At 37.8% G+C, this 21,805-nt stretch overlaps 2 protein-coding genes across 10 annotated transcripts in view; one reads left to right on the plus strand and one right to left on the minus strand.

The window, feature by feature from the left end:
• The window catches only part of LOC138937395 (cell adhesion molecule Dscam2), a 75,057-nt gene extending 61,048 nt beyond the window's left edge, over positions 1-14,009 (minus strand). For all 6 annotated transcript variants that reach the window (XM_070303632.1, XM_070303633.1, XM_070303634.1 and 3 more), the window contains exons 1-2: positions 13,799-14,009; positions 13,514-13,671 (exon numbers count right to left, since the gene is read on the minus strand). In XM_070303632.1, the coding sequence (XP_070159733.1) occupies positions 13,514-13,671; positions 13,799-13,833 (193 nt within the window). In that variant the 5' untranslated portion in view covers positions 13,834-14,009. The remainder of the gene's footprint in view (positions 1-13,513; positions 13,672-13,798) is intronic.
• A 2,718-nt stretch (positions 14,010-16,727) lies between these two features.
• On the plus strand, positions 16,728-21,511 carry LOC138937043 (apoptosis-inducing factor 3). Of its 4 annotated transcripts, none has more exons than XM_070302914.1 (9): positions 16,728-16,889; positions 17,011-17,188; positions 17,559-17,704; positions 19,200-19,492; positions 19,571-19,907; positions 20,010-20,360; positions 20,437-20,642; positions 20,721-20,937; positions 21,068-21,508. In XM_070302914.1, the coding sequence occupies exons 3-9, from the start codon at positions 17,629-17,631 to the stop codon at positions 21,331-21,333; spliced, it is 1,746 nt and encodes a 581-aa protein (XP_070159015.1). In that variant the 5' UTR covers positions 16,728-16,889; positions 17,011-17,188; positions 17,559-17,628; the 3' UTR covers positions 21,334-21,508. The 4 variants fall into 4 exon arrangements, with proteins under 4 accessions (XP_070159015.1, XP_070159016.1, XP_070159017.1 ...); XM_070302915.1 differs by having other exon boundaries at positions 16,728-16,884; XM_070302916.1 differs by lacking the exon at positions 17,559-17,704 and having other exon boundaries at positions 21,068-21,507.
• The last annotated feature ends 294 nt before the right edge of the window (positions 21,512-21,805 follow it).

Raw genomic sequence — 21,805 nt, forward strand, 5'->3', positions numbered from 1 at the left:
CGATCGAGAAAGTCTCGATATCGTATGGACGATCTCGGATATCTCTCTCGGCTTTAACGATGATTTAATCCCGAGGTTTATAAATATCTTCTTGGGGGATAGTTGGGGGTTCGAATGAGAACCGCAGTGCGGTTAACGCCATGCGAGTAGATCCGTGGAAACGCGTATACATAAAGCGAAGTCAGCCAACCAGGCAACCAGGCAGCAACGGCGGAAGCTGCCTGGCTGCCAGAGAGAAACAGAGAGAGAGAGAGAGAGAGAGAGAGAGAGAGAAACGGTGAGAGCAAGATAGAAAGAGAAACGGCGCACTAACAGGACACACCGGTACAAAGACCGAAATGCAAATACGTATTCTGTGTACTTAGGAAGCGGTAGCCCCAGTGAGCCTCATGCATAGAGATTGTACGTTGTCCGTGTAAAATCGACCCACGTCCATGCCGGCCTCTTTGCCCTACCACTCTCTCTCTCTCTCTCTCTCTCTTTCGCTCCCTCTCTCTTACTTCCCTCTGTCTTTCCCTTTCCCTCTTCTCTATATTCTCCGCTTTGTTAACGTACACTCGCTCAGTGTATTTGCCAAATTACTATCCTTTCTTATCCGATCTTTGACTGACAAAACCGCTGGCAATACTTCCTTTCCGATCGTACGGAGTTAACCAGAATCGATCTCGCGAAAAACGCTATATATACGATCAATTTTTTTTCGATCGTCACATGACACACACGTGCCTCTGAAATCGGATGTTATCGAGTCCTTGCGCAAATCAAAATCAACTCCACCGCTAGTATTTTGTTTGTGGAACGCGTCGTCGAGCAAACAAAACAATCGAGCTGCACCAGATAGATATGAAATGGATTAATTCATCGCCAACGATAAAGAATATGTCGTTTAAAATTTAAATTTAATTGCCCGTTACCACTTTCATCGCGCTGGATCCACGGGCGCGATTAAGTACCACTCATATTTCTCATGAATAATTCAAGAATAATATTACTAGCGGTAGCGTATCGAAGATGGTTAAGGCACCACCGACTAGTATCGTTGGCGCAACGTATTCGTGTTAGATAATAAACGTAATCACAAAAGTTTGCATGCTATTTGCAAGCCGGCTGCATCGCGTTATCGCGAGATACAAAAGTTTCAGCAGTGATGAGCTAATCGCATATAAAACGATGTCGATTCATTCTTCCTCTCTCCTTACTCTCTACATTATCTCTCATATTTTATACAAAATATTTACAATATATAAAATATTAAAATAATTTTACTTAAAAAAATAGATAAATAAAAATAAACTATCTACACACATATTATAAGCGTGAAAATTATTTCTTAAATTGTGTGTGTGTGTGTGCCAATAACTGTTACAATAAAATCTTTGCGAGCGTTACATTAAACACGCATATACTTCGCGTACCATTTATACGATTGCAGTATCCGTTTTTTAAATAAAACGCGGAGTTTACGAGACGATGAATAACACATACACACACATACACTAACGCAATGCCGGATGCTTGTTACACGACGGGAAAGAAATATTGCACGGAATAATTTGAAATACCGAGTTTGTTGACGTTCAATTACCTCTTAAAGTTTGTAAAAGAGTATAGGCGAAACGTAGGGAAAATGGAAGAAGAAAAAGCCAGGCGAGAAGAGGCGGCATCGTATCCGTACGTCTTTTCCCTCCTTTTATCTCGTTTATGCATCTACTACCGGGGGTTGCTTAACCGACGAAGCGCTACCATAACGATTCTTGTGCCTATCACGATACTTCCCTTTTATGATGTGAATATCCATTTACCGTGGTCGAAAACGAAAAATCACATCTCATTCCTCTATGACTATCTTTCCATTTAAATATTTTCTTTTCGATCTCATTACTCACCGCTATTGACCGACTAAATCCTTCTTAATTGAAAAATTATATTAATGAGTAAATGAAAGAGTAATTTCTTCTCTTAATTGTATTTGCTCTCTAGTAATTGAGGATGCTTGCTAGTGTACGTATGTGTAAGTAGAAACGGGCTGCACTGGTCAGACCACACACGCTCGCCCAAGAATCAAAATTCAAATCGATCCAATCAGTGATGAAACTTCGCTTTGAGTCAATAATTGAAACTCGTAAACAAGAATCTTATGTTTGTTATAAAATAGATTATAGTAATTAAATTATAACAGTTTCATATTGTAGTTATATACAAATCTTCAAAATAATCAAATATATTTTTTTAGCATATTCTTATGAGATACATTCAAACACGCATATATATCTATTGAACTGATAAAGAAATAGACAAAAAATGCCGAGTAATAATTTAATAATATGCAATTATTTAAGGTTCGTCCTTTTTTTTTTTTTTTTGCATATTCGCTAGCTAAATATTTAAAGAGATAACTTTATAAATAACTTTTTACCGAAAATGTAGATGCGGATTTTATTACTGCTTTTATAAAATCATCTTGTTAAAGATGTCGGAATATCCTTTAGAGACGGCCCTGAACAAAAGTACTGTGGAAGCGTCGAGTATTATGAAGCTCCGTATACAGAGAAGAAAATTACGTTCCATGTTTCCCGGTACTATTAGAGCAAACATTCTACAAGTCCATTTCTTTCAGACACGTTCGATTACGCTGTAGAAGACAATTTTCAGCGAGTGGAGTGGCACGATGAAAACTCGTTTTTTTTTTTTTTGCAAAAGCTAACACGTGAATTATTAGAATTTCGCTGACAATTGTAAAAACGTCTAAAATATATGAAAATTGTCAAGCGCGAAGAATTTCTTTTCGTCTGTAATAAGAAAAAGTATTGCTGTGAATTCTGTGATTTCTGTGAATAATGCAAAATCTATGTAAAGCTCTAGTTTAGCTAAAATAGTTAAATATAAAGTAGCAATTAAAAATCATATAATAATACACATATATTAAATTATTATTATTATTATTATTATTATTATTATATATATATATATATATATATTATACATAAAGAGTATATTCTCTCTACGAAAAAAATTTTTAATTAGAATTACTGAACACCTATTATATATATTTCATGATAATTTCATGTAAAATGAAGGCAATGATATATTCGCGTTTTTTGCCATGTCATAATCCTTATTGCGGAAGCGCACCGATAAACGCCACAGCAACTGTCAACCACTACTATTAACATTTTGGGTGAGATTTTTCGGCGACGGTTGACAGGCTGCCAGGGCGTGTTTCGCATGACAGTGATTTGCTTTGTGGTTCACGTCAAATGAATTTGTGGTACCCATTGCCGCAGGCGTGTGCGGTTTCATATAATTACGCACTTAATTGCTTATATTGCGAGGACTCGCTGATGACGGAACCATCATCTCGCGCGTGTGTGTGTGTGTGTGTGTGTATTAGTCGCATTGCCATTCGCAAATTGGTGCCAACAAATATGCTTTCATATACTCTGTTACGGCAAGTATTCGTTGCATTATGGTTATATTTGTAAAGACAACAAGATATATAATTACGTTTAATTGTTCATCGTCGAATTAACCGAATATTGCCTATAATTTCTCTCGCTCGTCGAATTTAATCGCTCTAAAATTTTATACAATACATATAGTTTAATTATATAATCGTATTTTCTCCGTGAAAACTTTCCCTTATTGACAAAATATGTAATTTGTTAAATTTTACGTAAATATAACATACGCGTCCATGATTAATAAATCACTGCGGGAGTGGCTATGGCCAGATACAATTACAATCGGCACGGTTATAGCCATTGCATTGTTGTCGCCATGCAACGCTGATCATTCGCGAATGATGCGTGGCATATATTTCAGGCGGATCATTATCGTTTCGCGTTATTACGACGTCACCGTTTCAAAAATCGTGGTTAAGCGTGGTTTACGAGAATATCGACAAAATAATCGACAAGAAAATATCTCGTTTGCATAAGACATCAAGCTCGACTGGAGGGGAAAAAAAAAAAGAAAATAGAGAAAATAGAGACAAATCTAAAGACGTAAGACATGTATAAAAATGTAGAAAAGACGGCCAAGAATTTGTTCGTTCATTCAACGAAACGCAATTTCGATTTCCTGAAAGCTCTCGAGCTTACTCGGAGCTTTCGTCGAGGATGGAGTCTAACGTGGATAGTGACTAAAGTTTCTCGAAGAGTCTTACGTGGCAGCCGACAGGTGGATAGAGGCTTCTTTCCTGGCATACCAATTACGAGGGTGGAACAAGTAATTGTTTGTCCGTACCTTACACCGGAGCGTGAAGAGTAGACCAATACCCGCGGACGCGGTAGTCGCATCGACGTAGATAGGTAGGGTAGATAGGTAGTGGTGGTGACGTTGCCGATGGTGGTCGTAGCGAAGAGGTAGTTAGGTCGGGAATAGTGGTGCAGCAGTAAGGTTGATTGTGGAGAGCAAAGAGAAGAGCGGGAGAACGGGAGAGAAAAGGATGAAGGAAGAAGAGAGAGAGAGAGGAAGAGGGTGCGACGAGGATGGCACGTCGAGGGTTGAACGACAGAGTCGCGCGCGCGTCGATGTCGGCGGAACAGAGACGGACTATATATCGCCGTTCCTTCGTCCCCCCCCTTTTCCCCTTGCCTCTCTCTCAACTAATGAGACCGCGCGGTTACATCAGAGGCCAGGGACAAATTGAAACGTACGAGCCTAGAGAGGCCACGGAACAGAGAGAGAGAGAGAGAGAGCGACCTCCTAATGCGTGACTATGGAACCTCGCACCACCGACATCCGCAGCCCGTTAACACCGTTTCTACCGTCGTGCTGTACCGTCGTGCGGAACCGGCAATTCTTGAATTTTACTTCATTACCCACGAAGATTTACGGGCGAGAAAAATATAGACTCAACGTTGACGTCGATGTGCGGTAATCTCGGTGAAAATTACGCAATGTCGAAAATTAACTCGCGCTCGACGTTATAAAGTTACTCTAAAGTAATAACGGAGAAAGGGAGCGCGACGTGATAGCTATTAGTTAATAATGATTCTTCACATTATTTTTTTGTCTTATCATTTATTAAATAGATAATCTTGCAATAATCCCATCCCTCGTATTTTTTCAGAGAGAATAAGCTATTGACGTAATTTACTCGGCTTGAAATAGCTACCACTTTTACGATCGACGTTCCTTTCTGCGAGTGATGCGATACGTGGATTACTTTGACGCCCGGTTCTTAAAGAGAGACTGCGATATATATAAAGACCGTAAACACGATAGGACACTATAGAGACTTCTTCGTCGTGTAATTATCTTCGTACGTGCGCAGTGTTATTTACTTCGCCAATCGAATCTTATTCATTCTACGAATCGAGTTATATAGAATACGAATCGCTAACTGTGAAGTTCGATTATATCAATGACGAGAGAAATACCGCAATAGCGCGATATCGTACTTTGGCTAAAGACTCGGAAGCTGCTACATTGGCAATAAAGCCAGTCAGAGACTAGCTTAAGCAGCCTAGTAGATTACGGCAACGGCAAGTACGACGATACGGCAATAGTGGTGATGGTGTGGTAGTGGTGATAGCGATGGCAGAACTATAGTGTAGTAGATCTGGCTGATGCCGGGGTATGCGTTTGGAAACGCGCGCGCGAGACCGAGGGGGCGAATAGATACTGTCGAGGAAGACGGGGGAGGAGAAATGAGAATGGATGCGGCAGCAGTCTAGCATGCAAAATGCTGCGTCGACGTTATCACACCGCTAGAGATTAAGGGGCTGACGCGGTGGATATCGGGCGGCGGCGGCGGCGGCGCTGTTCCTCGATGTTCCTATTCTTCGTATACTCCGCTGAGTTTTACTTGGCAGACATCCCGTCCTCATTGTTCTCCTCTCCTTTCGTCCCTTCGTTATCCTCCGCCGTTCTATTCTTCGCGCCTCTTCCACTTCTCATCGCGACCTTCGCCTTCTTCTTACACGGCGCGATGGTCGTCTTCGCGTCGCCGCTGGTATTTTTGCCAGCCGGCGAAATACCTCGGCATTAAATTGTTAACCGCGGGGGATAATCAATCTTATGCCCGGCGACACGTTTTACGTACGTAATTCACGTCCACGTCGCCTTTCTTTTTGTCTTATGTAGTTCTCGATATGTCACGTTCAATTCCGATTGTCAGGTACTCCATACTAACGATATTTGTCACCTCTTTCTATCTTATCGCACCATTAAACTATTGCACATTATCGTCGAGTGCCCTACTAATTTTTGCTTCTTTTCATTCATTACCTCGGAGAATGTCGAAGCTGAGACAATACCGTGTCTTAAAAGAGAGATCTCTACTTACGCGCGCGTTCAAGGGCTTAATACCGATTCGGCGATTCACGTGTTACATTCTCCTTCTCTTTTCTTTCTGCCTTCGTTCTCTCTCGATGCGTTAAATTTCCTATATATTTCGTTTAGCTTCGCGAAATTTCAGTTGGCAGATATCCAACTAGCTACCCCCAGCGTCGTTATTGTTCGCCATCTTTTCGTCACGTTTTATTACTGTCCTGGTGGGGTACTACCGTCACTATATACCACCGCTATCAGACCCGCTACCCAGGGTCTTTCTTATTTTTCTTCTCGTCATTCCGTACTTCGTTCAGGTTACTCCCTCGGGCGCAACGTCTTTTAACAAAGCTGCGCCGACGTACAGACGTAGCTGCCGCGCGATACACGTTAAGCCGTTCAAACTGAAATTTATTTACGCAGCCGCTCTCGTAATGCGCGAACGTAGCTCCGCTGCTTTCTTCGTCTCTTTGTAGACATACAATTCTCAATCCTCATTTGCGCTTCAAATTTATTTCATCAATCTCTGAATATGGCGCCGTGCAAAATAAATCTACGTCTTTTTCCTATTCTGTATGGCATCACGTTAAGCAGCTTATTAATGTTATGCATTTTTTTTGTCTACCTTATTATATTATTTCAAAACAGAATATATGTGTGAAATAATAAATATATTAATTTCCCGCTATATCATTCATCAAAATGTATAATTACAATCAGATATAACATTACATTATTCATTATAATTGATCTAATTTGTTTAATGTATTTGTATATGTATATGGACAACAATTTTATAAAACAAGCTATAAATTACAAAATTCAAAACGGAATTCTATTTATATAATTGTATGTATCATATATATTCTAATATATATATATATATATATATATATATATATATATATATATATATATGTATGTATCCTGATAGATATTTTGCATATATGAGTTATTTCAAATGTATTACACGACATATGAAATTATAAATGAAATTCTTTCCCAAATTTTATCGCAAATTATAAAGATCGTCTAAAAATTTAAATATATAAATAGAAAATATATATAAATATATTCATTAATCCATATATGTATAAATAAAAAGGAATTCGTATTATTTTTTTTCACAATAAAATTATTTGTAGCTACCGATGACACCTTCCGCTTCATAAACTTTGAGACCCGTTTAATCGACTTGAGTTTGACTATCATATTATCGCGTATTAACAAAAAGAAAAAAAAAAAAGATAGTCGCCGCGATTATTGCGGGAAGAATTATACAAAGTTTCGTTTGACGCGCGCGTCGGTCTGACTACATCATCGACTAAACTACTGCAAAGCATGCGTCAGAAACGCGCGATATGCACGACAGTCACGTAGGGAATTGAACGTTCCGAAGCAACATCCTCGAAAGGAGCAGAGAACGATTCAGCAAAAATGTCGGAAAATTTTCGCTCGCGCTTGCAGAAAGCGTGAAGCTAAACGAAGCGCGGATAAATGCGAAATATCTCGCGCGTTCAAATACACCCTCTCTAATCATCTGCACGATTAAACAACCATTTCGCGCGATACGTACCCATTGCTGGGCTGAATTTTATTGACTTAACGACGAATCTCAAACTTACATTATGCAATTATAAATTGTAAGTACACCGCGCGCCTTTAAAATAAAAAATATACCCGCATCGAGATCTGGTGAAAAATTCCTTAAGATATATATCCGGGGGCTAACATTACGCGGAAACGAAGCGTTTAATCTCGACCGGTCGACGAACCGAACTTGACGAGAACTCATTGAGAAACCGTGAAGCGAGCGCAGCGCGAAACCACCCGCAAAGATGTCTACATCATGGGAAGACGGTACCGTAGAAAAAACACGGCAACCCAGTGCGCTCGAGCTTACAACACAAGAAAGATGTCTTTCATTTTTTTTTTCTTTGCTTTGACGTGTGCTCCTCATTTATTCTCATGGTGCAGCGACGGGCGGCGAGTAGGAAATAACGGGAAAAAGAGAGAAGATCAAACCAGCGCGCGCGCGGCAAGAAGAAGGATGCCGAGGGAAGAAATAAAGGCGGAATATGAGAGAAGGGAAGAAGGGAACGGGGACAGGGAAAGAGAGGAAAGAAAAGAGTAGAAGCGTAACGCCTTGGATGAGGTACGCCACTCGTTATAGGCCGCGGTGCACCGGCGAAAAGAGAAACGAATGGAGAAACGAAAAAGGTTCTGCTGGAAACGAGCGTCGAAACGAGCAGCTGGTCGAAGTCGCGATGGCGCGGATAGGGGAAGGAGGGAGGGGTTGAATGCAAAAGAATGAAACGGCGAGGCACTGCGGGAGTGGTCTCAGCCGCGGTTGATAGGGTTGTATTGTGGTGATATGACGGCGGTGACCCGAAGTCGACGAGCAAGCTCCTCTATAAGTTCGCCCGCTCCTTCTTCTCCGCTCATTCATTCTCTCTTCGCGTCTCCTCTCCCGGCCAGAGCTTTACCGAGCTCCTTCTTTATCTATCCTCCATCTACTTCCTCTACTCCGTCTTTATTCCGGAACTCTCGTATCCCCCGCTATCCCTAAACTAAATACTGCCGATGACAGTAGAGCGCTTCCAGCGGTAGCATCAGTGAGAAAAAGAAGTGGAAGATATTTTTATATAAACGCATACCACATCACTTTACACGTGTCTTCCATTCTCTTGTTCTTTTGTCTTTTGATCTTTTTCTTCTTTTTTTTTTGTAATTCTCTGTGTAGTACGTATTATAGTTTGCAACACTCGCAGAGATACAAACATTTCTCAAAAATACAAGCAGATAAAATGTTTGATATAAAAAATTATTCTATGCTTTCGCTAATCGTCTATTAATCTTATAATACATCATATGTATATACTTTTATTATGCGCAACATGAAATTTTTTCGCGTACGTAGCTAAATAAATATTTTTCAATACAAATATTTAAAATGAAATTAAAAACTCGAAATCGAACGCTAAAAAGTTCATCGAACGCGAAATTTAATTAAATCGGCTGCCAGTGCGAGGGTCTTCATCGCTTCGCGCGTTCTATTTTATTGAACGAGTTTAGTTTAAATCCAGGCAGTGGCAACGAGAGTGGGGTACGAAGAATGACGTCGGCTATAACTAGAATGATTATAGCATATATGGCGTACCCAAGCTTAACTCCAACGGCTCATAATTGCTTTCCGATTAGATACCGTCATGTTCCGATAGCGTTATTTTCAATTCCACGTTACGCTCCGCAGCATCACGCAGCGCGTATCGACAGTTATACCGAAGCAAATTCAACAGGCGGCCATGTGCGCCGGTCTTTGTATACTTTTCCGATTAATAAAAAGGGAGAAATGAAACGGAACTGACCACGCGCAGCGACTAACCCCAATCCCCTCGACATGATGTACGACGTTTTGGTTTCTTAAAAAACTGGCTTATGCGATCGACAAACCTGATCATTATTATTCATTGCCCTTTATTTTTGAATCGAATTATTACGATTAAAATAAAAAATATTAATATTAATTTTCAATCATACATATACATTCATCCTCTAAAAAAAAAAAGCTTCAAAATTTACAAAACGGTTTTCTATATTTTGCAATCTTGATTCTTTCGCACGATGTATCAAGAAAAATACAAAAAATTTCTTGAGAATTTTGAAACTTTTCTAGGACCATATGTATATATGTGTTAATAATTGTTAATAATTAATAATTTTTGCAGACCTCATCAATTATTATCATCAATGATCATTATAATTGATCATCTTTCATTTTTATTATTGCGAATTCAATAATATTTTTTTATTAGACGATTATTATTATGCTTAGAGCAATGATCCTTTGATTAAAGATAATTGAGCAAAATAAAAAATAATTAAGCAGATAAAAAAATTTCATCTGCTTAATAAAGGAATTTTTGGACAATTTTTCAATCCACCATGGAATCCCCGATTATGGAATGTCATGACACTGTGACTCGAAGATTTAAAATTATTGCGCCGTTACTGGGCAGGCGGTTACGGCATCCAATGTCTTGTCTTGCCGTCCGAGGGAAACGATAAATTGACCCGTGTAAGCGAACCGGTTTGGCGCATTCCATGTCGTGGATCCATTGTGGTCCAAAGGATTACTCAGCGGTTGAACGGATGATGATCGATTCGCGGACTACGCGTGTAGGAAGTACACCATTAATTACATGTTCTAATTAAACACTGTGTCGAATTATCTTTCTTGCCAGCAAAGTGACGAGATGAAGATGAGGAAGGATGAGGAGGAAGGGTGCGGGGGGGGGGGGGGAGGGGGGAAGAAAGTCGGCTGTGCCTTCGTCGATATAGCTTATAATCTTATCCGCGCAGGAGCTAATTTAACGTACGTTATGTAAAAGTTTTGCCAAGAAACTAAACGCAGCTCTCGAGCTTATTCACAGATTGATGGATTAAACTTCGTCGGGGAAATTCCTCCTCGCAAAAAGATCCTTTGTATCGCTTTAATATAATTTGAATCGTGTATCCGCTCGCGATGAGGAGAGCGATCATTTTCGAAAAGATTTCTCAAACATCGAAATCCTATCATTTGCCTATCCGAAGAAAGAACGTCATAATTCCGAATAATGTCGAAGTCGGGTTTAAAAAGATAAGCCCTCGGATGAGCTGACCCGAGGAGATTTTCCGCGTTCGGATATCTCGAAAAAGATGGAAAAAGGATAAAAGTGTACCTTACAATATTTATCGAGTACGAGTCGGAAAAGTGAAGCGATCGTAGATTATTAGCAAGTTTACTCTACACAGCAAACTTCTCCCTCGCATATTCTACGTCGCTATTGAATAAACACTTTGATTTATGCGATATTGTGCTCCCGATAAGGATAAACCAGCGCGTCAAAAAAGGAAAAGTGAATTATAGGAGATTGAATCATTTCGATGGGACGCAATCCGGAAGATTCTTTCGCATTCCTTATTACTTCATCGGCTTCGTATCGATCCTAAACTTTTTCCTCGTCGTTTCATTCTTATATTTTTTTTTATATTAAAAAATTCTAATTTTTTAAATATCGATAGATAATAATAATAGATATTTCAAAACTTTAATGAAACAATGTAGAAAAGTTTCGTGCTTTTATCGCGGAACACATATGATTCGCAAAATATTTGACGGAAACTGATCATTGCGAGGAATTTCGAAAATTCGCGATACCTATGTATAACTCGCAGATGGAACATATAACTCGACAAGAAGCGCTTCCAGGATATATATATATATATATATATATATATATATATGTGTGTGTGTATATGTATGTATATATAATATATAAATTTAACGCGGCATAAATTTTCTGGCGCAGTGTACTGCGCAAGATACGATATATATATATATGTATGCGTTGTACACGACAGTCTTTCCTTTCGTGTGTATGTCTCTACCAAGAGATAAAAATTTCTCTCCGTTATGATTGATATTGACAAAAAGCGCCTGAACAATCAACGATCGCGTAGTTTCTGAAATATTTTCAAATATTTAAGTTTAAGACGATAACTTACGAAAATACGCGCGCGTGAAATCGAATTGGACACGCAATATTGCCGCTAACATAATTGATTATTCGCTGCCTGCCAATGATTACCCCCGGACTAAAGGCACTTGACCGATTAGTGCCATTAGACACTACTCTCCATAGCTGATGCATTTCCGAAGTGCCCTTTGCTCTCTCCTCCTGCCAACTAACTTACCTCTTATAATCGGATCGATGGTAAATTAGTCTTGCGTAATGGCAAAGACGCGCGAGGCAATCAGCGTTAAAGAAAAGGCGATTAGCTCGCCAACAATGTTGTTTCGCATTTACGGAGAAACGCGAAACAATTAAATTACCGATAAACGCGATATCGACGCATTTCATCTCAAAATTTTCAACTTTAACGCGATAATTAAAATATGTTTGCGCGTAATTCTCACAATTTTATTGAGATAACATCGTTAGAAGCGCGAATTTCGCGATCAATGATCCGCGTAATAAGACACTTGATATTCTGACTCTGCAATCCCGACAACATTGAGTTTCAATAGAAGCGGGAAATGGCGGAAATAGATTTCCTTGCGGTACCCTTCCCCCCCCCCTCTCTCTCTCTCTCTCTCTCACTCTTTCCGTCGATCTCGACGATCTCGCGGTTCGCGATTCTCGCGTTACATTGCAAGACGCGATTATCCCTAAACGTGAATATTGTCGTTTCCACTTTGTTAAACGACATTGCGACTTAGTTTACGCGTTCGCTAACACTGGCGGCTATCTTTCGCTCCGTAAGATCAATATCTGCTTTCATACAACAAGATATTTCTGGCAAAATTGAATTCCGCGGATGCTCCGCTGCATCGAATTCTATATGTATTTTGCGAAACTCTATCCGACAGTAAATTAACACGTATCACAATTTCAATGCGTCTCAAAAAGAGAGAGAGAGAGAGAGAGAGAAACTGTGCGAGTTAATTGTTGTAGAAATATATATAATAACGACAACATATATATACACATACACTCAAAATAGAAATATACGAATTTTTTGTGTTAAATAAGAAACAGATTTTTGCTTATTTTTCAAAAAGTAATTGCGTTGGGCCGATAAGTTACAAAGTTACACATTGTAAGAAGCAATATGGCTTTTTGAAATGTGAGAAACTGCTGCGTTCTCTTTCTCTATCTCTATCTCTCTCTTTCTGTATCTATGTTTTATTAAATTGTAACTCTCGAATATATCTCATAAATTTACCGTGAATTACGAATCTCGGTTATTCAATGCTACGCAGCATATAGTTTCAACTCTCAAAATAATACAATTTCATTTTATGTAACATAGTAATGAGACATTATAACTGTAGTTTTCAAAAATAATTGACTTTATCATTCATATAACTGAAGAATTAATTCTACATTTTACATGGTTTTCTTCTAATCTTCCAAGAGAAATTTAAAATATATTATATATATCGGAAAAAAGTGGAAAATCTATACAAAAAATATTCTTTTTATTTATTTATATATTTGAAGGAAAAAAAAAAGAAAATTTCTAAAAAGACCATCTACGGTAAGATGTAAAATGCTTTCAGAACTCTTATCGTTGCAACTTTTGTTCTACTTTTCTAATAATTAGCATATAATCGCAATAACAATATTACTAGGGATGAGTTCGGAATATATTCGCGGATATTCATATCTATGTATAGTTAGGTACGACTTACCGAAGACGAGGACGAGGACGAGCGTGAATGGTGTCAGCGAGAGCACGAGACCACGATCCACGTGGTGCGCTGACCGAATCGAGTACGACCGATGACTGGCAAACTGTCTCGTCCGCTGTTTTGCATCCATCCTTGCCGGTGACATCGTCATCGAATTCCTTGGGAAATTCGTGCGAGATCAGTGTAAGCAGGTAGGTAGATGGGTAAGGTAAGACGAGAATAGATGGCAAGGTGAGACGGATCTACCACTCCCGTTTCATCGTCATCGAGAAGAGGACGATTCACCTGTCCGGCTTCCGGCTGTGTACCAATATAAACATAGGTGAGCGCGTAAAGTCGGACAAGTGCTAGTAGAGGGTTACGAGTGAGAGCTCGGAAAGGGTGGTTAAACGTGTGCGAGGGAGAGAGGGAGAGGGGAAGACGGGCAGGAGCGAGACGATGTACAACCGCGCACGCAATCCTTTGCCTCGAGTGTCGCAAACCCCTCTCGGCACCCGCCGCGTCCAGCGCTTGGAGATAGACTAAACCGGGCTCCTTCGAGCTGCGCGCTAAGTTCACCTCGGCCCGCGACTCGACCTTCCTCGGACGCGCTCGACGGTATTCGGTCACCCTCGGTACACGCTCGGCGTCGTCGTTCCCTCCGCCCGCGCGAACCTTCGGCCAATGTACTAACGACAAACGTATACCTCGACACGAAGACACGGGGATATAGGGAGAAATTGCACACGTATAACCCTAATGCCCGTATCACGCTGCAATTTCGCCGGCTATTCGGTGGAAATGAAATATGAAGTTGGGAATTTATCCTAGTATCCAGCGCGACGCGATAGCGGAAAATCTCTATAATATAGTTGTCATCAATTGTGTCTAAATCTTTTTCTATTTTTCGTTAGAACAATAATAAACAATAGAAAAAAAAGTTTCTTATTTTATAGTACATATATATATTGATTATAATTTTTTATAAACGGATTTTTTTAAAGAATACGTGAATCTTTTTAAATAAGAAATAGGAGAAAAGGCGCGACGTCTGATCAAAGTTCGTTATGTTTCACTGAAATCTAATGGCTGACCGAGCAGTGTTGAAATTCACTGAAAACTCGCGAATAAAGTTATAATTATAGCAAAATTCAAATACATAATAAGCACGAATATGAAGCGCGAATTCCTTGAATATTTATCACATAAAATCATCACATAAACTTTACAAAAGTAATTTTCTAATAAATATATCGATAGAAATAATTATCTCGCGCATATATATTCGTTACGCGCGAATAAAGAAAGCGCACGATCTTCCCCAAGAGATATAAAACGTAAGTAATGCGTACAGTTACCTGATTGATTCGGTTTAAGCCGAATTTCTTGCACGCGAGAACCATATCATCGCAGATCTTACACGCCGTCTCTTTCCATCCAGCTCTCCCCCCATAGCCCTTTGTTCTCTCCTTCCCGCTCGCGAGGTTACGTTCCACGGCAGCCTTCGATGCGTATGTACACCGAGCCACATCATCGAATGGTGGCGCGGAGAGCGGGGTAACCGACCGCCATCAACCACCGACCTCAAAGAGCGAGAGGCTCTCGCGTAACCTTACGCCATCTCCTCCTCCCCCCCCCCTCCTCGCCCATCGGCCGTTCCCATCTCCCTTTCTTCCCTCTCCGTCACTGACGCTTCGCAACCACCGCCGCCGCCAGGCACAAATTAAATATCCGTGCACTACACGTAGCCGTTTACCCCTACACCGGGTGTCGGCTGTTCTGTTTTTCATGCATCGTTGGACCGAATTTCTCTTTTGAACGTTCTCTCTAAGAGCTACTAATTTAAATTTGCGCGAGTCTCGAGTTGCGCGGTTTTTATTTTTTCCTTTTCTATTCTCTCTCTCTCTCTCTCTCTCTCTCTCTCTCTCTCTCTCTCTCTCTTTACCCGAGTTCGCGTGAAAGATCAAGTGTGTTATTGGCAGGAGATTGAAACGTTTCGCGGCGAATCGGTGGGAAAAGAAGCGAGACAATCTCTTCATTTACGATGCAACTACCTTTTTTCTTATACAGAGAAACGCGGGGAACACCTACGGGAATAGTAAATGCGAAACGCTTTGAAGTGCGGAATGATAATTTCAAATCTTTTTGTCGCACATATTGAAAAGTTTTTCAAGTTTAGCGGTTTCCCCCCCCCCCCCCCCCCCGATTTCGATCGAATTTAGTTCAATACTTTCAAAGCGCAAGTTTAAAACGACTATTTCGTCTCACGAGATATCGACAAGAAATCGCAAGTCCATTAACTACGAATAAAATTGCCTCCAAGTAACCTTACAATTTTATATCGGCTTTTATATATATCTCGTTTATAGTTAAAAAAAAAAAAAAAAAAAACAACAACGTCGATATAAATATAATAAAATAAGAATTTAATAAAGATAGTTTACCTTAAGATATAGAGAAAATTGTAACATGTATACGCCAGATCCTTCTACGATTTGAATTGGCACTGCTCGAATAAGGGTAAGATCTCCAATCTCATCGCCATAACAGAACTGAATATAGGAACATTGAAAGAGGCACAAGAAAGTGGATTCGCGTGACATCTGGTGAGTTTTAATATAACTGCAATATAATAATTACCGATCGCTTTCAAAGAACACGAGTAATTATCTACATTCTTCTTGTTATCGGTCGCGATTCTCTTATTATAGTCGCAAGATTTGCTTTCAGATGGCGATAATGCACGTAAAGCACACTTTTTCTGTATAACAATATATGTACATTGTACATCATCAATAAAAAAAATAAATCTTTAATTTTGCTGTCAAAATGACATAAGATTACTATCCTCACGATGCTCTATTTTTACTTTAATTACCTATAAAAGTGTAATATACACGTGAAAAACTTTCATGAGATAGAGACAGATATATCACATCAGGCTCTTTAAAGATAAAATGTTTTAATAATAATCTCCAAAAATTATCTCCCATTATATATTCGTACAATTGCTCGAAAATAAAATATATCGCAAAATAAATTTCTGAAAAATGTGTGTGATCTGTAACTAATAATATCAAAATTCACGTGAATCCTCTCTTTATTTAACATCAGATCCTCACGATCAGATTTATTCGCGCAATTTCTTAATAAATAATTCCGCTCACGTAAGATATATTCTTTATATGCCTCTCTTGTGGCAAGAATGTGTGTCATAATCGAATGAGTCACGATATCTTATCACGTTCATTGCGGTTCCTTGGAACTTTTGGAATCGAGTTGGAACATCGCTGAGATCGATCCTCCCGTTATCGCGCGGGTTAATGAAGAAAATCGTGCCACATTCGATTTTGTCGGAAGAAAAAACTAGCGGAAAGGACCCGCGTGATACGGTACGGTAAGCATGTATCGATTATAATGTGAAAGTTTCCTCAAGAAAATCTAAACGTCGCCATCTCAAACGACGAATAATATCTCAAGGTCTGCCCGCTCTCCTATAGTACTTTTATTGTACGTAGGATCACGAGAATACTCAAGGTACACAGATGATCGCGGTCGATCGGTAAATACACAACTCGCTCTCTCTCCTCTCACAATCAATTTTCGGCAAGTGATTTGTTCGTAAAAATATGGGCTCTGGCCATTGCAAAGGACTCCGAATAAGGAAATCCAATCACAATGAATCCACTGCAACAGGTGCGTATCTCGTGCAAAAATCAGTTATAAGAAAAATGAGAGAATTGAAAAAAAATTTAGGACCCAATTTATACCGTACATTGCTTTGTTAAAATTCCTTCGATAATTGTTTTCGATTAATTTTAATGGCGTACGCGATCGCGTCAAAAGATTATTCGATTCGAATTTTTTTAAGAACCTGTAAAAATTAATCTTGTTGTTAAATTTAATGTTCTTAATTTTAAAAATTATATATATAAATTTCTCGTGGAAAACATGGGTCGGAACATTGTTGTACAGAGCAATTAACGATGAAAAATTATAATACAGAATATATAATTCGCTAGTATATGTAATTCGTGAAAAAAGATACATATTAGCTATTATTTAGCACGAGGACGCACGATCGAATCGTACTGACAGCTAGACAGCTGATAGTTTCTAATGCTTTGCGAGAATCAATGCAGTATGTCAAGACGCTTGTACTTAGGAGACGGATCTTCTTCGTGGATATGTCATTCTTGCGTCGTTTTTTAGGTAGGCTTTCGTAATATTTGGACATACAAATCAAACAAAATATTAGATACACGGAATAGCTTTTACTCTTATTAATCATATATCGGAGGTTGTATTATATGATAATATCAAAAATGTCGCTTATATAGCTAAAATAAAACATTTGTACTTCTCTTTAAAAGGTTATAATATTTAGAGATACGAAAACGAGAGAACAATAAAAAGCATGAATTGTATATCATTTGTGTGGACATTTATATGACTAACATAATCATTAACACGGCCGTTCTATCTATATAATATAAAGTAGAAAAATAACAAAGCAAATATATATTTTGTAACCAAAGCAAAAATTATTCGTTTGGGCGATTGTAGAATACACTCTTGCTTTGATTTTCTGCTAATATTTATTGCATTTTTATTCATATATTTCTTTATATTATCGATAAATAATCACGTAGTTGAAGAGTATGTATATTAAAAATAACGAACTGTTATATCACTGTGTGTCATATCAAAATGATTCCAATAATAAAAACGTGCAAATTTATAAAAAAGAAAGGATAATTATATTTTCACGTAATTTACAACATGAATAAAATCTTTGCAAATTTACTTATCGAAAAGGCTACCCTCACATAAATATTGAAAAAAAGATTCACTTTTTTTTGCACGCAATATATATAGTGTGTATATCCACATTTATATGCATCTGTGTCACGTGCGCGGCGCACGAATTGTCATTATAATGTAATGACAAGCAGATCACGCAAAGCACTATCTCCGACGTGCTGTGCTATTTTATTCGATCGTTACATTACATCTTGAGGAAACTCGATCAAATAGCGTCACGGAATTGTTATTCATTAAATCGCCGATAACCGATAACCTATCGGATAGTGCAATTTTCCACGTACGAGATAATAGTAACTTGGGAAATTCCCATTGCGGTTTCTTTAGATTTCTTTACATATTTATCTTATTCAATTGTATGCTACGCAATATAATTAATGCGAGTTATTTATTATATATATTATTGACGAAATATCTTGTTTTGATATGGAAATATTCAGTCGCCCGATTGATTAAAGGTAGCGTTCTTTTCGAATTTATAAATGATTTTACCACAAGTGTTGTATTGTTTTGAGACTGTTCTGGAGACATAAAAAAGTTGGAATTTCTTGCTTTGATGTAGAATTATTAAAAAATATCCAACTTTTATATTTACTTTTATATTCTCATATTTGATACATTTCGCTAATATTTCATATATACAGATAGATTATGATTTAGAATTTTATAGAGTTTAATATCTTATGAGAATATATGTTTGAATATGTTAAATAAAATTAGAGAGAAAGAAAATTATAATGAACATAATATAACAGGAAATATCATACAGACACATAATATATTACCATGTTACTGCACTTGTGAGTCACCTGTTTCGCTTTGAAAGTCTGATAAAATATGTAAAGTAAACTACAAATTAATCTATCTTATTCTCACATGTCAGGTTCTCAAGAACAGCATGACTATATCGAAGGTGTGGTGTGCAACCAGGAAGATATCGACGAAAATGAAATGAAGTTACTACCACTTGGAGATAATGAAAGCAAAATTTTGTTAATAAAACAAAAAGGAGAATTGCATGCAATTGGTACCAAATGTACACATTATGGAGCTCTACTACATACTGGCGCATTAGGAGAAGGACGAATAAGATGTCCATGGCATGGGGCGTGCTTTAATATTAAAACTGGAGATATTGAAGATTATCCAGGCTTGGATTCTTTACCATGCTACAAGGTATTCAAATAGTTCATAAATTTTTCAAAATTCTGTTTTACATTTCTGCTTATTTATCTATTTCTTTGTATTTTATAGATTCGCATAGATGAAGCTGGTCTTGTACATGTAAAAGCCAAACGTAAAGATCTGGATACTAATAAACGTGTGAAGGACATGTCTGCATATGATCCTGAAAATACAAAAACAGTCGTTATAGTCGGTGGAGGACCAGCGGGTGCAACCTGTGCAGAAAGTCTGCGACAAGAAGGTTTTACAGGACGTATTGTTATGGTATGCAGAGAGAATGCCATACCCTATGATCGAATAAAAGTATCCAAAGTGTTAGATTTCGACGTTCAGAAAGCAGCATTACGGCCTCCTGAGTTTTATGATGAACACAAAATTGAAAGAAAACTTGGTGTAGAAGCTATAGGTATAAACTAAGTTCTATTCGATACATGTATATACAATAGTTCAGTTACATATTATATGCTTTACATTTCATTATAACATAATTACTTTTATTTTTCTCTAGGGCTGGATGCAACTCAAAATATTGTTAAACTGAGTAACAATGAGAGCTTAATGTATAATGACCTATTCATATGCACAGGCAGTAAACCGAGAATGCCAAATATACCTGGAAATAATTTGTCCAACATTTTTGTGCTGCGAGATTATACTGATTCACATGGCGTATATTCACAGCTTTCTCCCGAAAAACATGTAGTTGTACTGGGATTAGGTTTCATCGGCATGGAAGCGGCAGCTTATTGTATCAACAAATGTGCATCTATTACGGTAATAGGACGCGATACTGTGCCTCTTAAAGCGATATTCGGCGCGGACATTGGTGATAGAATTAGAAAAGAGCATGAAGCAAAAGGTATTATACAAAGTTGTTATGCATAGCATCATGAATTATACAAATTTGTATAAATAATAATAAATATTTTAATCAGGGGTAAAGTTTATCTTTCAAAACAATATCAAACAATTTATTCCAAAAAAAGATGAAGAAAATGTTTTGGATAAAATCGAACTTACAGATGGTCAGATTTTACCAGCGGATATAGTTATTGCTGGAATAGGATCTACTTTTTACACAGATTGGCTGAAAGAATCAGTTCTCAAAATGAGGAACGATGGTACTATAATAGTAAATAAGGTACAACTTTTAGGCAATACATATTGTTTTATCTATTCACATTTCGATAATTGATAATTAATATTCATTTAATTACAGTATCTAAAAACGAATATAGAAAATGTATATGCCGGAGGTGATATAGCTTATGCACCAATATATGGATCCGATGACACATTGGCTGCAATAGGTCATTATTCTTTAGCCCATTATCATGGCAAAGTTGCAGCCCAAAACATATGTGGTAAAGAAATTCCTTTGAAGACGATACCATTCTTTTGGACCAATTTACTGGGCAGAAATTATAGATACGCGGGTAATTTTTATAACATACAAATACAAATATAAATTTTTGCAAAAATATAATAATTATTAATGAAATAATTCTTAATGTTAGTGATCATTAGCAATCCAACTCAAAAAGTTTTTCTATTTTTTTTTATCAGGTCATGGAAAACCTACTAGTATAAAAATTCATGGCTCATTGGACAAATTGGAATTCTTTGCTTATTATCTTAAAGATAGCAAAGTAATAGGAATGAGCAGTGTTAATGCCGATCCTGTTGTATCAGATTTTGCAAATCTACTTTATGAAGAAAAGACGTTAACGGAAGAGGAAATTAATACAGACCCATTTGGTTGGATGAGAAATAAACCAAAGAATGCGTTAACACGATTTCAGGATAGTTTTTTAGTATATGTAAAGGCTTGAATTATGTACAAATATTAATATAACTCAGTTATTTGAAATGTCACAGTATTAACTCCACCTTTTGATTTACATTGAAGTACATGATGTACATTATCAATATATCTTATCAATATAGCTTGTGTAATATATTCAGTACATTGTATCAGTTTACATAAAATTGTTGAAAAGAAAATTATGACATTCTTGGGTTTGATAACTATTTAATTTATAGTGATATTAAAAAGAAAAAGTAACCTATGAAATAAAATTACATATACCTATACGAGAAGCTTCTAATCCCATCCTTCTGTGACTCTCAAATGGCATAGACGGTCTCCAATAGTAATTTCCTTTTGGTATTCCTGTCTTCTTCTTTCGAAAATTTGTTGGAAAAACTTATATGTTTTTTCTTTTGTTCCTGCATGGCCGCGAGATTGCTCGATTGTAAGGTAAGGATGCCGCAAAATCAACATGTTTTGTTCTTCTCTTTCAA

Source organism: Polyergus mexicanus, unplaced genomic scaffold, assembly GCF_030449975.1.
Source record: "Polyergus mexicanus isolate NDT 795.1 unplaced genomic scaffold, iyPolMexi1.0 SCAF_10, whole genome shotgun sequence".
Taxonomy (NCBI): domain Eukaryota; kingdom Metazoa; phylum Arthropoda; class Insecta; order Hymenoptera; family Formicidae; genus Polyergus; species Polyergus mexicanus.

Coding starts and splice junctions, on each gene's coding strand:
- LOC138937043 (XM_070302913.1), top strand. CDS start 18,675: ATGCTACGCAATATAATTAATGCGAGTTATTTATTATATATATTATTG. Junction 19,908..20,009: donor ACTTGGTGTAGAAGCTATAG/GTATAAACTAAG, acceptor ATTTTTCTCTAG/GGCTGGATGCAACTCAAAAT. Junction 20,361..20,436: donor AAAAGAGCATGAAGCAAAAG/GTATTATACAAA, acceptor TATTTTAATCAG/GGGTAAAGTTTATCTTTCAA.